General features: G+C 40.1%; 1 protein-coding gene across 2 annotated transcripts in view; it reads right to left on the bottom strand.

Moving 5' to 3' along the window:
• bdg (sodium-dependent transporter bedraggled) overlaps window positions 1–15,329 on the bottom strand; it is a 145,090-nt gene that overhangs the window by 6,100 nt on the left and 123,661 nt on the right. For both annotated transcript variants that reach the window (XM_053792872.2, XM_053792873.2), the window contains 9 exons: window positions 12,643–12,794; window positions 11,896–11,978; window positions 11,447–11,586; window positions 3,911–4,087; window positions 3,508–3,668; window positions 3,102–3,233; window positions 2,610–2,687; window positions 1,173–1,364; window positions 609–758 (listed from right to left, as the gene is read on the bottom strand). In XM_053792872.2, coding sequence (XP_053648847.1) covers window positions 609–758; window positions 1,173–1,364; window positions 2,610–2,687; window positions 3,102–3,233; window positions 3,508–3,668; window positions 3,911–4,087; window positions 11,447–11,586; window positions 11,896–11,978; window positions 12,643–12,794 — 1,265 coding nt within the window. The remainder of the gene's footprint in view (window positions 1–608; window positions 759–1,172; window positions 1,365–2,609; window positions 2,688–3,101; window positions 3,234–3,507; window positions 3,669–3,910; window positions 4,088–11,446; window positions 11,587–11,895; window positions 11,979–12,642; window positions 12,795–15,329) is intronic.

The following is a 15,329-nucleotide window of genomic DNA, read 5'->3' as shown; positions in this document are numbered from 1 at the left end:
TTTTTCGGGTCACCCTGCCTCAGTGGGAGACGGTCGGTGTGTTGAAAAAGAAGTATATGATAAAGATAACGAGATGAATGTAGACAGTAAAAAGTTACATATAAGGTTCAATACTGTACTACTTGCAGTATGTTGTTATCTATTAAGTTCTGCCATATGTTACTTGGTTATTCAAGAAAGCACTTTATATTATTTTATATTGTACTGTCTTCTGTCAGCAGATTCTGAGACTGAAAATGTGCTATGTGCTATACCCTAAAAGTATTAATTATGTTTTTGTCATACATAATATTTTGTACTGTATATTTTTTTTATTAACACATCAGATGTTTCCCAAGGCAGGATGACCCAAAAAAGAAATACTTTCATCATCAACATCATTCACTCCATCACTGTTTTGCCAGAGGTGTGCCTACACTACAGTTAAAATGTTGTAACATCAACACCCCTCCTTCAGAGCGCAGGCACTGTACTTCCCACTTCCAGGACTCGAGTCCGGCTTGCAGGTTTTTTATATCCACTCATTTTGAGGCATTAGCTCTGATTTTTACAGTACAATATATGCACAATTTTAAATATACTTTTAATACAAAGGCACAAAGACAAACCTCAAAGAGGTCATCATCGGTAGCAGCCAGGTATCGGCATGTTTGGACCAATCCAACAAGTGGTACCAAAAGAATAGGAAACAGCTGAAGTGCAGAGGCAAGTTGACACACCCACACTGGCCAGTAGTTATCACTTCCCCAAGCAAACACCTGCAACATAACACATTATTTAATATTCTTCCATATTACATTTTATATAAAAAATGGTATAGAGTGCCTACAAGTACACAATTTATATTTTACAGTGGACCCCCGGTTAATGATATTTTTTCATTCCAGAAGTATGCTCAGGTGCCAGTACTGACCGAATTTGTTCCCATAAGGAATATTGTGAAGTAGATTAGTCCATTTCAGACCCCCAAACATACACGTACAAACGCACTTACATAAATACACTTACATAATTGGTCGCATTTGGAGGTGATCGTTAAGCGGGGGTCCACTGTATATGTATTTTATATGCAATGTACTAGTAAAAAATTACAATACTATAAGTGTGATCATAAACTGCCATATACTGTATAATTTTTCTTATGATATTTTTCTAAAAGTTCTAATACACACATCTCTGTATTGTCCTGATTTGAAGGATGATATAGAGAGGACTAGAAGGCCAACGGGTACAATGATGTTCCATGCGAAGGAGGTAAGGGGCCCCAGCCAAAGTGACCGGCACTGCTTGTTACTGCCCATTAGTTCACTAACAATGTCGTGGCCACTGTATGGTTTCCCTCTTACAAACAGTAAAGCAAAAATCTGTAATATAATGATTTTTTATTAAATTCATAAAGAAATCAAAATAATTAAATTAAATATAACTTAGCCTAATTATATATTATTTCTTAATATTTCAGTGCAAGTGCAAAGATTATACATGCAGAGTGGTAAGTGTAATGTGTATAATGTAGCAAGAGTTCATGGGAGTTTACATGACAATAGGAGAGTAATGTGACATCATCATAACCATAATGAGTGGAAGGAGGGTGCATTCATCTCATTCACATCAATATTATACACCTGTTGAGCATCCTGAGTAATTAACTTCTGATGAGATCAACCTTATAAGTCTACAGTGTAATCACAAAAGATTTTTCAATATTTATTAAAAAAAAAAAAAAAAAAAAAAAGAGGGGGCTAAATGAAAATGAGTCATAAATTGATAAGGTGTGAAGATCTGTTAGTGGAGTTGATTTACTGTGGGCGTAAAATTTATGTTCAAGTTTGTATAATAGGTTAATTAATGTTAAAAAGTCAAAGAACTGGCATTGAAGGCAGGACCTTAGGCAAGGAAATCAGTCAGTGTTTCACAGTGTTGAAGATGTAGGAAGTGAATTTTGCATGCTCTCTGAGGAAAGATCTTTGGGATTTTATGCACAGTTGTAATGTGAACATGATAAAAACTACATAAAGATTCAGAGAAGCTGGTTAGCCTGACATGAGACTTGGAGGTGAGAAGTTGCAATTTGGTGAATGAACACTAAACCATGATATTTATGCTCTTCTAAAAAAGCAGCTAGAATGAGTGAATCTAGAAAGGCAGCTAGAATAAGTGACTAGAAAGACAGCTAGAATGAGTGATTTTAGAGGCAGCTAGTGAGTGATTCTAGAAATGCAGTTAGAATGAGTGATTCTAGAAATGCAGTTAGAATGGTTGATTCTAGAAAGACAGCTAGAGTGAGTGATTCTAGAAAGGCAGCTAGAATGAGTGATTCTAGAAAGGGAGCTAGAGTGAGTGATGGTGAATGTGCCTTTTTCTTTGCCTCACCTTCCCATGGTGGAAAACCGATGTGCTAAAATGAAAAATTCTATGATCGTGTATGGAGCCTTGATAACAACAGTTGCTTAATTTTAAGCTGCACAACAGTATCAAATTAAATTTTCAACATTTATTTAGTTCAGTTGAAAGACATGCACATAATGTTAATAAACAGAAAAATCTTCAGTGACTGAAGAATTTTAGATTCAGTGCTTACTATCTTACTGGTACTGCTAACTTCTTACCTGAACAAGCTGTATGATCATTAGCCACCAGCCACAGCTCACTACATAGTCTAGAAAGTACAGGATGTGGATCCCAGCCTGCAGAAATGAAGGCATAATTTCGAGTATTACTATTAAATTTTTCGTGTTTATCACATTTAATAAGCTTTTATATCAGCTAAATTAACGTTTCAATGAATCAACTAAAAATCTCACAATTAACAAAATTGAATAATGCAGCATTAGTAGGTTGTAGTCATGTGATCATGTAAAATATGACAAAACAGATAATGGTACAATAATCTCCTCAACCTGAAGGATATCTGTTAGAGGCAGGGGGGGGGGGAGTTATCTTCCCAAAGCCTGATCCCAGGCCAAACCTAATGGTGAATCAAGGTCTGATCAATGAAGTTGTTACTGCTGGCTGCACGCAGGAGATTAACCATTACAATAGATGACAGTACAGTATAGTATGATGGTAATTAATAATCAGACAAATGGATGATAACTTACGCCTGTCGCCATTGGTAATGCTGCAGAAAACCCAAACAAACAGCAGAGAAATGTGATAAATGTCTCCCAAGCATGTAACCTTTCACGATTTATACGTATTACAGCTTCCACAATTGTCCGCCACACTGCCAGCTGTTGAAAAGGAAGTAATTAACATTGTATTACATACATTTACATAAAACTTTAGAAAGTAAGCCAAAGCTTACTGAAAAGAATACTTAGTCTATTTTGTCATAAGTCATTTAAGTCAAACATCGTTCTTATACAGTGTTGTATTATCTAGCAAAATGAAGCCATTTCTGCCTGGGGAAAATGATATTTGTTTAAAAATAATGTATTAGGTAAACATACTTAAGCAAGAACACTATTCCTCCATTGTATAATAAAGATGAATTTTATAAATTACCTGTTGAGCAATACCAAAAAGAAGTAAACTCAGGTAGAATAATGATGACCAAAATGGTGAGATTTGCTGTGCTCCATTGACTGCTAGAAGTGCTGGGAAGAGCTCTGTGGCCAAACGCAGACTTTGATAACCACTCCGATCATCTACTTCTGTTCTCTTCACTGAAATTTTAAAATAATCTTTTTTGAATTATCTGTGAAACAGGATATTTGTTATTAATATTCTTCACAACTAGCAATAAATATTTCTTATCTTTAAGTACTGTATGCATAATAATAATGGCACTACAAAGTAATATAATGAACAAAGTGAAATTAATGCTAGTTTTGTAGTTTTTAATGAAGCTTCATTTAGTTTGAGCAAGAATTTGGAATTAAGAAAATACAAAAGTATAAATAAGTACCATTTCCAATCTTCGGTGAGCGTATTCTGATCCCTGCATAGAAGTTATCGTGGTACATGTACTCGGCTAGGTGTTGTGGGGATAAGTTTCCCATGTGCAGATGCTGAATGAAGGTTTCCAATAGCATCTTTTGCTGGACTTTAGTTTCAGTCAGGAACTGAGCATTCTCCAGATTCTCTGTTAGGTAATCATGAGTCAAAACAAACTACAGTAATACTCTGTGCATTTATAAACATAACAGAATGTGTAAACAAGGTATCACAATGGTGTGAAAGTGGGGGTGTTTGGTAATAATTTTGGGAGGATTAAGGCAGGGTACCGAGTAAAAATTAATTTGTAACGACAGTGTGGTATATCTTGCCCAATGCAAGTCCTTGACTGAATACATTTGTGCCTTCATGATTTAGGGGCAAGATGGGTTAATATTATTAGGTGGACTTGTATTCACAACCCTGTTGCAACCCACCCCCCACTCACTCCTACTCCATCTCTCCCCCTCCTACTCTCTCTCTTTCTCTCACATTCTCTACCTCTCTCACACACACAAAAAAAAAAATTGAAAGTTCAAGACGTTAGGGATGTTAGGAAGTATTTCTTCAGCCACAGAGTTGTCAGGCAGTGGAATAGCCTAGAAAGTGATGTAGTGGAGGCAGGAACAATACATAGTTTTAAGATGAGGTTTGATAAAGCTCATGGAGCAGGGAGAGAACCTAGTAGCAATCAGTGAAGAGACGGGGCCAGGACCTATGACTCGACCCCTGCAACCACAAATAGGTGAGTATACACACACACTGGACTGCTGGTATTTGTGAACGACATGATGGAAGGAATAGACTCCAAAGTGTCCCTGTTTGCAGATGATGTGAAGTTGATAAGAAGAATTCAACTGGACACGGACCAGGCAGAACTAGAGGGATCTGGACAGGCTGCAGACCTGGTCCAGAAACTGGCTCTTGGAGTTCAACTCCACCAAGTGCAAAGTCATGAAGATTGGGGAAGCGCAAAGAAGACCACAAACAGAGTACAGTCTAGGAGGCCAGAGTCTACAAACCTCACTCAAGGAAAAGGATCTTAGGGTGAGTATAACACCGGGCACATCTCCTGAGGCGCACATCAACCAAATAACTGCTGCAGCATATGGGTGCCTGGCAAACCTAAGAATAGCATTCCAGCATCTAAATAAAGAGTCATTCAGGACCATGTACACTGTGTACGTTAGGCCCATATTGGAGCATGCAGCACCAGTTTGGAACCCTCACCTAGCCAAGCATGTAAGGAAACTAGAGAAAGTGCAAAGGTTTTCAACAAGACTAGTCCCAGAGCTGAGGATCATGTCCTATGAGGCGGGGTTAAGGAAAATCGACTTGACAACACTGGAAGACAGGAGAGATAAGGGGGATATGATAACGACATATAAAATACTGAGAGGAATCGACAAGGTGGACAGAGACAGGATGTTCCAGAGATGGGACACAGCAACAAGGGGTCACAGTTGGAAGTTGAAGACTCAGATGAACCACAGGGATCTTAGGAAGTATTTCTTCAGTCATAGAGTTGTCAGGAAGTGGTATAGTCTGGGTAGTGATGTAGTGGAGGCAGGATCCATACAAAGCTTTAAGAAGAGGTAGGATAAAGCTCATGGAATGGGAAGAGTGACCGAGTAGTGGCCAGTGAAGAGGCGGAGCCAGGAGCTAAGACTCGACCGCACACGCACGCACAAGCGGGGCCAGGAGCTGAGTCTCGACCCCTGCAACCACAATTAGGTGAGTACACGCACGCGCACACGCACACACACGCACACACACACACACACACACACAGGGACGTTAGGAAGTATTTCTTCAGTCATAGAGTTGTCAGCAAGTGGAATAGCCTAGCAAGTGAAGTAGTGGAGGCAGGAACCATACATAGTTTTAAGAAGAGGTATGACAAAGCTCAGGAAGCAGAGAGAGAGAGGATCCAGTAGCGATCAGTGAAGAGGCGGGGCCAGGAGCTGAGTCTCGACCCCTGCAACCACAATTAGGTGAGTACACACACACACACACACACACACACACACACACACACCGGACAGGCTGCAGACCTGGTCCAGCAATTGGCTCCTGGAGCTCAATCCCACCAAGTGCAAAGTCATGAAGATTGGGGAAGGGCAAAGAAGACCGCAGACGGAGTACAGTCTAGGGGGCCAGAGACTACAAACCTCGCTCAAGGAAAAAGATCTTGGGGTGAGTATAACACCAGGCACATCTCCTGAAGCGCACATCAACCAAATAACTGCTGCAGCATATGGGCGCCTGGCAAACCTCAGAACAGCATTCCGACATCTTAATAAGGAATCATTCAGGACCCTGTACACCGTGTACGTTAGGCCCATATTGGAGTATGCGGCACCAGTTTGGAACCCACACCTAGCCAAGCACGTGAAGAAACTAGAGAAAGTGCAAAGGTTTGCAACAAGACTAGTCCCAGAGCTAAGAGGTATGTCCTACGAGGAGAGGTTAAGGGAAATCAACCTGACGACACTGGAGGACAGGAGAGATAGGGGGGACATGATAACGACATACAAAATACTGAGAGGAATTGACAAGGTGGACAAAGACAGGATGTTCCAGAGATTGGACACAGTAACAAGGGGACACAGTTGGAAGCTGAAGACACAGATGAATCACAGGGATGTTAGGAAGTATTTCTTCAGCCACAGAGTAGTCAGTAAGTGGAATAGTTTGGGAAGCGATGTAGTGGAGGCAGGATCCATACATAGCTTTAAGCAGAGGTATGATAAAGCTCACGGCTCAGGGAGAGTGACCTAGTAGTGATCAGTGAAGAGGCGGGGCCAGGAGCTCGGACTCGACCCCCGCAACCTCAACTAGGTGAGTACACACACACACACACACACACACACACACACACACACACACACACACACACACACACACACACACACACACACACACACACACACACACACACACACACACACACATACACACATACATACACAGAAACAAGAGGTCACAATTGAAAGTTGAAGACTCAGATGAGTCAAAGGGATCTTAGGACGTATTTCTTCAGTCATAGAGTTGTCAGGAAGTGGAATAGCCTAGAAAGTGATGTAGTGGAGGCGGGAACCATACATAGTTTTAAGACGAGGTTTGATAAAGCTCATGGAGCAGGAAGAGAGAGGACCCAGCAGCAGCCAGTGAAGAGGCAGGGCCAGGAGCTAGGACTCGACCCCTGCAACCACAAATAGGTGAGCACGCGTGCGTGTGTGCACACACACATACACACACACACACGTGCGCGCGTGCGTACGTACGTACCCATATACAACAGGCCTAGTGTCTAATCGACATGTGCCTAGGACAAAATGGTAACACACACACACATACGTACGTACGTACGTACTCATATACAACAGGCCTAGTGTCTAATCGACATGTGCCTAGGACAAAATGGTAACTAACTAACTAACATATAGATGTATATATATATATATATATATATATATATATATATATATATATATAGTACATATTTCAGGCCCATCATGAGTATGCAGCACCAGTATGGAACCCACACCTGAGGAAGCATGTAAAGAAAGTGGAAAAAGTGAAGTATGAGGATATGAGCTGCAAAGAGAGGCTAAAGGATGAATCTAACGACCCTAGACGACAGAAGGACCTGGGAAAATACGATAACAACATTCAAAATACTCAGGGGTATTCATAGTGAAGACAGTGACAGGCTGTTTAAGAGGCAAGAAACAGGTATTCAAGTACACAACTGGAAGTTAGATACAGATAGGTCATGGGATGTCACGAAGTATTTCTATAGTCTTAGAGTGGAGGCGGGTTCCATACATAGTTTTAAGAGCAGGTACAATAGGACCCTTGAGGAGAGGAGGGAATAAACCTGGAAACTGGTAAATTGAATGGTGGGGACATGAGCTAGGACTCGACAAGTGGGGTGCCCCAAGGATCAGTATTAGAGCCAGTACTGTTTCTTGTTTATGTGAATGATATTCCAGATGAGACTGAATCAGATGTATCCTTGTTTGCTGCTGATGTATAATTGATGAGAAGGATAAATTGATCAATTTATACAAACTGTAAGATTAGTCAGATAAGTGGTTGCTTGAATTCAACCCCAACAAATGCAAGGTCATGAAGATTGGGGAAAGGGACAGAAGACCAGACATGTTGTATAGTCATAGGGAACAAAGATGAAGAAGATTTTGTTTGGATTTTTAACCCCGGAGGGTTAGCCACCTGGAATAACCCAGGAAAAGCAGTGTGTCGTCAATGGAGTCTCTGTCTTATTCCCATTGGGGTCCTCAATCTTGTCCCCCAGGATGCAACCCACACCAGCTGACTAACACCCAGGTACCTACTTACTTGCTAGGTGAATTAATGAATCTCAACACGGTTTTACAAAGGGGCATTCCTGTCTTACGAATTTATTAACTTTTTTCACTAGGGTGTTTGAGGAGGTAGATCATGGTAATGAATATGATATTGTGTATATGGACTTTAGTAAGGCTTTCAATAGAGTTCCACACCAGAGGCTACAGAGGAAACTTAAGGCACCTGGAATAGGAGGAGAAATTTTTTCCTGGGTAGAGGCATGGCTGATAAATAGGCAGCAGAGAGTTTGCATAAATGGGGAGAAATCAAAATGGGGGCACGTCACAAGCAGTTTTCCTCAGGGGTCAGTGTTGGGCCCGTTGTTGTTCACAATTTACATAAATGACATAGATGAGGGAATAAATAGCGACATAAGCAAATTTGCTGATGACACCAAAATAGGCCATCCAATTCATTCTAATGAGGACACTAGAGCACTCCAGGATGATTTGAATAGACCGATGCAATGGTTGGAGAAGTGGCAGATGCAGTTTAATGTTGACAAATGCAAAGTTCTAAATGTTGGACATGTAAATAACCATGCCACATATAAACTAAATAATGTAGATCTTAATACTACTGATTGCAAAAAGGATTTAGGAGTTCTGGTTAGCAGTAATCTAAAACCAAGACAACAGTGCATTAGTGTTTGCAATAAAGCTAACAGAATTCTTGGCTTCATATCTAGAAGTATAAATAACAGAAGTCCTCAGGCTGTTCTTCAACTCTATATATCCTTGGTTAGGCCTCATTTAGACTATGCTGCTCAGTTCTGGTCACCGTATTACAGAATGGATATAAATGCTCTGGAAAATGTACAGAGGAGGATGACAAAGATGATCCCATGTATCAGAAATCTTCCCTATAAGGATAGACTGAGGGCCCTGAATCTGCACTCTCTTGAAAGGCGTAGAATTAGGGGGGATATGATCGAGGTGTATAAATGGAAAACAGGAATAAATAAAGGGGATGTAAATAGCGTGCTGAAAATTTCCAGCCAAGACAGGACTCTCAGCAATGGTTTCAAGTTGGAAAAATTCAGATTCAGGAAGGATACAGGAAAGCACTGGTTTGGTAATAGAGTTGTGGATGAGTGGAACAAACTCCCGAGTACAGTTATTGAGGCTAAAACGTTGTGTAGTTTTAAAAATAGGTTAGATAAATACATGAGTGGGTGTGGGTGGGTGTGAGTTGGACCTGACGAGCTTGTGCTGCTGGGTCTGGAGCTGTGCTCCTTCCTTGAGTGGAGGTGACCAGACTGGGTGGGTCATTGGGCTAATCCGGGGGGAAGGGGGGGGTCATTGGGCTAATCCGGGGGGGGGGACATGGACCTGCTCCGCATGGGTCAGTAGGCCTGTTGCAGTGTTCCTTCTTTCATGTTCTTATGTGAACAGGGACAACAGGTATACCTAGAGTATACCTGGAGAGGGTTTTTGAGGATCAACATCCCTGCAGCCTGGTCCGTGACCAGGCCTTGTGGTGGCTCAGGGCTTGATCAACCAGGCTGTTCCTGCTAGCTGCACATAAACCGACATATGAACCACAACTTGACTGATCAGGTATTGACTTTATGTGTCTGTCCAGTGCTGTCTTGAAGACAGCCAGGGGTCTATTGGTAATCCCTCTTATGTATGCTGGGAGGCAGTTGAACAGTCTTGGGCTCCTGACACTTATTGTGTTTTCTCCTAGTGTACTCGTGCCCCCCTGCTTTTCATTGGGGGGATACTGCATCTCCTGCTGGGTGTAAGGAAACACAGCCAATGTTTCAACCCTTGTCGGGGATCGAACAGACCTTATTCGAAGAGAAAAACCTAGAGGTTAGCATAGTGCCTAGCATTCTGCCAGAGGCTTGCTTCAGTTGAATAAGCTCTGCTGGTAAATCTAAGAGTGACCTTCAAGAATCTCTACATAGTGGCTTTCTGGGCACTGTATGCAATATATTTCAGGCCCATCTTGGGCCTGAAAGTGCTGACATGTGTAACAAGGCTTGTTCCTGAGTTAAGAGGTATAAGCTATGAAGCGAGCCTAATAGAATTTAATTGAGGATAGAAGAACCAGGGGAGATGTGATAAGATACAAAATACTCTGTGGAACTGATAGGGTAAATAGGAACAGGCTGTTTGAGAGATAAAAGGGGTAACCTGAGAAGAAAGCTGTAAGTTAAAGACACAGTTGAACCACAGAGATGTTAGGAACCGTTTCTTCAGTCCCAGGATAGTTGAAAAGTGGAATGATCATGGTGAAGAGGTGGTGGAAGCAGGAGGCATACATAGCTTAAAGAACAGGCACAGTAAAGCCCACAATTCTAGGAGGGAGTGAATCTGGCAAGTGGCAAGTTAAGAGGCAGAGCCAGAAACTGAAACCTGACCCCTGTAGCCACATATATGTTAGCGAATGCACACAAATGCATGCACGCACGCACTCACATACACAAAAAAAAAATGACAAAGCATATTAAGAAACTGGAGAAGGTGAAGAGGTATGCAATGAGGCAAACTCCAGATCTATGGAAGAATGAACTATAAGGAGATGCTGAAGGAACAAAACCTGACAGATGAACCAGGAGAGACATGATAACAACATAAAAAAATACTCTAGGGAATTGATAGAGTTGGCCATATCAATACCATACAAACAGTTTGGTTTGCTAAGCTGATTCCCACCTAATAGTGACACTCATATAATGCACTAAACTCTGCTGAGTCACTGGCTGGCCAGTAAGCCCACCATTTAGGTAGGTTAAAAAAAATAAGTCAGGTTTGAGTACATTTTAAAATGCTTGGAGTAATGCATTGTCCCAGTTTCAAATGATGCATCATACAATAAGGGCCCATTGAATAAGTAACTTGTATTCCATAATATGGCATTTAAAGATTAATATATTATACAGTGGACCCCCGGTTAACGATATTTTTTCATTCCAGAAGTATGTTCAGGTGCCAGTATTGACCGAATTTGTTCCCATAAGGAATACTGTGAAGTAGATTAGTCCATTTCAGACCCCCAAACATACACGTACAAATGCACTTACATAAATACACTTACATAATTGGTCGCATTGGGAAGTGATCATTAAGAGGGGGTCCACTGTACTAAGATATAAGACATAATATCAAATATCATAGAATCTTACCAAAAGAAGATGGTTTGTAGTGTAGGTTATTTTGGAGGAGTCCAGACACACAAGATGAACCTGTGACCGCTGCCAGCACCAGCACCAAGCTTGTGATTATTGAGAGTATCGTTGTATCTCGGTACAAAGCATGTCCTCGCCTGAAAATTAACAAAATATATTTGAAATTTAGAGCTGACATTTAAAATATGCATATTCAATAAAGGTTGTTTGTGACCACTGAAATATTATTCATTTCTTCTTTTGAATTATTGCATGTATTGTACTGCCTTCAAAATATGTCAGCAGTTTTAATAAGCTCTTGTTCTCTTTAGGTTTTCTTGGATGCTTCAGTATTAATAAATTATTAGAGTTAATTCACTGGAATCTTCAATAAATGGTTATGATTTAAAAGTCAGGTTCTCAGCTCAAAATTTTTTGATAAGTATTAAAATTATTACTATACATACTTATTGTGTGCTGCCATCTGTTGAAGAACAGCTCCGTGGAAACCCCAAACTAGGAACACTTCTCGACTAGCTGCCATCCATGACTGCAAACAATTAATGTACATTTGCATACAAAATTTAAATATAAAGATACAGTAGTTGAGAATCAGCCATTTAAAAGATACTTTTAGCAAAGAAATCTTTGATAAGTTTTTTCTTGTTTACCATCATTTGATGGGTCATACCTATTCATACAGAGATATTAATGTTTCTTGCAGTGCTAAGAATTAACATTATAAGTTTTATATGTATATTACTGTACTAAAGACAGGACTTGAGTCCTGGAGGTGGGACGTACTCTAAAGGAGGAAGTACTCTGAAGGAGGGATAGGGATATATTGCATTTTAAGTTAATATGAATTTTTCAGTTTGTGTGAAAGGTAAAATAAATTTGTGGACAATTAAACTGAGAAACTAGACAAGGCACTGGTTCAAGCAGAGACAGAATCCAAAAATCATTAAAGTGAATAGTGTACTATACAGGTTGTTACAAGCTGAGATGGTATACTAAATGAAATATTAAAGAAAATACTCTACAAAGAATGGATAGGTGACTTAAGTAACAAATCTAGGTGACTAGGTAAATTCACCAGAATAGTAATGTAGCCAGGAATTTATATGTAAGCTTGAGTGAACAACCGGACACAAAGTGCACAAAGTCATAAATATTAAAAAATACCTTTCAGGATAATTCTAGTCATTACTCACACGACTGTTCATGAAAAACTCATTGAAGTTTGTGACATCATTAATGTAGAGATCATCTTTGGTCCAGGAAGCCAAGTACAGGCACACAACCAAATAACACAGTAATGGCAGAAGAAACACTATGTAGCACACTTTTCCATATGACTGGTTACCTATGGAAGTAAAAGAGCATCTCATTCACAGGTTTTTCTTATACAAAGTTTTAAACCTGTAGCCTTAAATTACCACTGATAATCGAAAATACAATCTTTGATAAGTCTCTCTTTCATGCAACATCAGCACAACAGCCAGATAATTCACAAAGTTGGTGATAACTGATGTTTTATTGCTTAAAGAGTAGCTACTACTGACAAGTTTGTGAAGAAAATCACAGTTAAAGACCAAGTCTTTATTTTTATCTGCCGAGATGAAAGATACATCTGTAAAACCCTACCACCTCTGTTGCAGTGTAGTATACAAACAAGCTGGTACATTCTGACTGCTTCATTACACTTAACAGGTGTAAATCCACTAAGAAAAGTAGCTCATATTATCATTAATTTGTACCTCTAACCATTCAAGAAACTAAATAAAAACCATAGAGAAATAAGTTATTATTATGAATAGAATGTACTATGCACAAATATTCCTCAGTAGAGAAATATAGTTGTTAATATTATTGCCTAACTAGTGGCATGTTCAATTCTGAAAAATATTGCAAAAGTCATGTAGTTTTAGGGAACATTTGATTAAAACCTTATTCATCAACTTAAATGTGTTGCAAGACAAACTGAATATATAGTTCTTTTCAAGCTCTAATTTTTTTTCTGTACTTGTACAGGTATTTGAGAATAAGACTTATGCACAATCAAGACAATGAAAGAGACTTTTCACTACTTGAGGCTTTATGAATCTTAATATGGAGAAATAAAAAAATGCAGCATTTATACCAAGGGAGGCCAGGTGAGACCCAGAACAACGTGTCACATTTCAAAAACAAGTGGATGGGGCTTGAAATTGAGAAGAGCCTTACTAACATGGACCAGTAGGCCTACTGCCATGCATTTCCCTTCTTATGTCACCTTATACCACTGATTTGGTTGGACAGAATCAATTTGGAGAAAATACTGGAGATGCTGAAACTTTCTGAGTTTGGTGTGACTGTGGTAGAAATTGAAATCATCAAGTCTTCCAGGTATTGCAGTCTCAGTAAATCCTTCTTCTTCAACAGTACATCTGCTTCTTCCTGCCTCATGGTGTGCCCACGTGTGCTACAATACTGAACACATGTTGTTCATATCATCATAATTGCAGGCATTTCTGTTTCCCATGTATATCTTATTATATGATACCTTGCAGAGAATGTGATAAGATATACACAGGGGAATCAAGGAAGACCATGGACCAACATGTTAGGAAATACATAAATGCCTACAGTCACAATAATATGAACAACACATGTCATTATTATAGCACATATGGTCACTTCATGAATTAGGAAGAAGCAGAACTACTGATCAAGGACAGCAATTTACCGAGATGTCAGTGTCTGGAAGCCTCAATGATTTCTATTTTCATACAAAAACACCAAACTCACGGAGTTTAAACATCTTCAATATTCCACTCAAACTGATTCTGCCCAACCAAAACACTGCCATCAGGTGACATAAGAAAGGAGATGAACTGTAACGGGCCTACCGGCCCATGTTAGGGGGTGTATTAATGTTGGTAGAAGTACTGACAATATGTTAAGTAAAAGGACACAAGTGCAACTAATGTGAGATTTTATTGTGGCAATGTTTCGCTCTTCAGGAACTTTGTCAGAGAAAAGTTGCCACAATCAAGTGTGGCATTAGTTGCACTTGTGCCCTTTTACGTAACATGTTAGGGAGATTCTTCTCAATTTCCAGCCCTGCCAAGTCATTTCTGACAAGTGAACTATCTTTCTGGGTTGCACTTGACCTCCCTGCTATAAATACTGTATTTCTTTAGCTATCTCTTTATTAAGATTGATAAAACCCGAAGTGGCAAAAACATTTCATTCAGTAAATGTCTTGATTGTATATATATGTATGTATGTGTGTGTGTACTCACCTAATTGTGGTTGCAGGGGTCGAGACTCTGCTCCTGGCCCCGCCTCTTCACTGATCGCTACTAGGTCCTCTCCCTCTCTGCTTCCTGAGCTTTGTCATACCTCTTCTTAAAACTATGTATGGTTCCTGCCTCCACTACGTCACTTGCTAGGCTATTCCTAACAACTCTATGACTGAAGAAATACTTCCTAACGTCCCTGTGACTCGTCTGAGTCTTCAGCTTCCAATTGTGACCCCCTGTTTCTGTGTCCCCTCTCTGGAACATCCTGTCTCTGTCCACCTTGTCTATTCCCCGCAGTATCTTGTATGTCATTATCATGTCTCCCCTGACCTTTCTGTCCTCCAGTGTTGTCAGTCCGATTTCCCTCAACCTTTCCTCGTACAACATTCCCCTGAGCTCTGGAACTAGCCTTGTTGCAAACCTTTGTACTTTCTCTAACTTCTTGACGTGCTTGACCAGGTGTGGGTTCCAGACTGGTGCTGCATACTCCAGTATGGGCCTAACATACACAGTGTACAGTGTCTTGAACGATTCCTTATTAAGGTATTGGAATGCTATTCTCAGGTTTGCCAGGCGCCCGTATGCTGCAGCAGTTATTTGGTTGATGTGTGCCT

This window comes from Cherax quadricarinatus, chromosome 64 (genome assembly GCF_038502225.1).
Source record: "Cherax quadricarinatus isolate ZL_2023a chromosome 64, ASM3850222v1, whole genome shotgun sequence".
NCBI classification, from domain to species: Eukaryota; Metazoa; Arthropoda; class Malacostraca; order Decapoda; family Parastacidae; genus Cherax; species Cherax quadricarinatus.
This window is presented reverse-complemented; position numbering and strand designations above follow the sequence as displayed.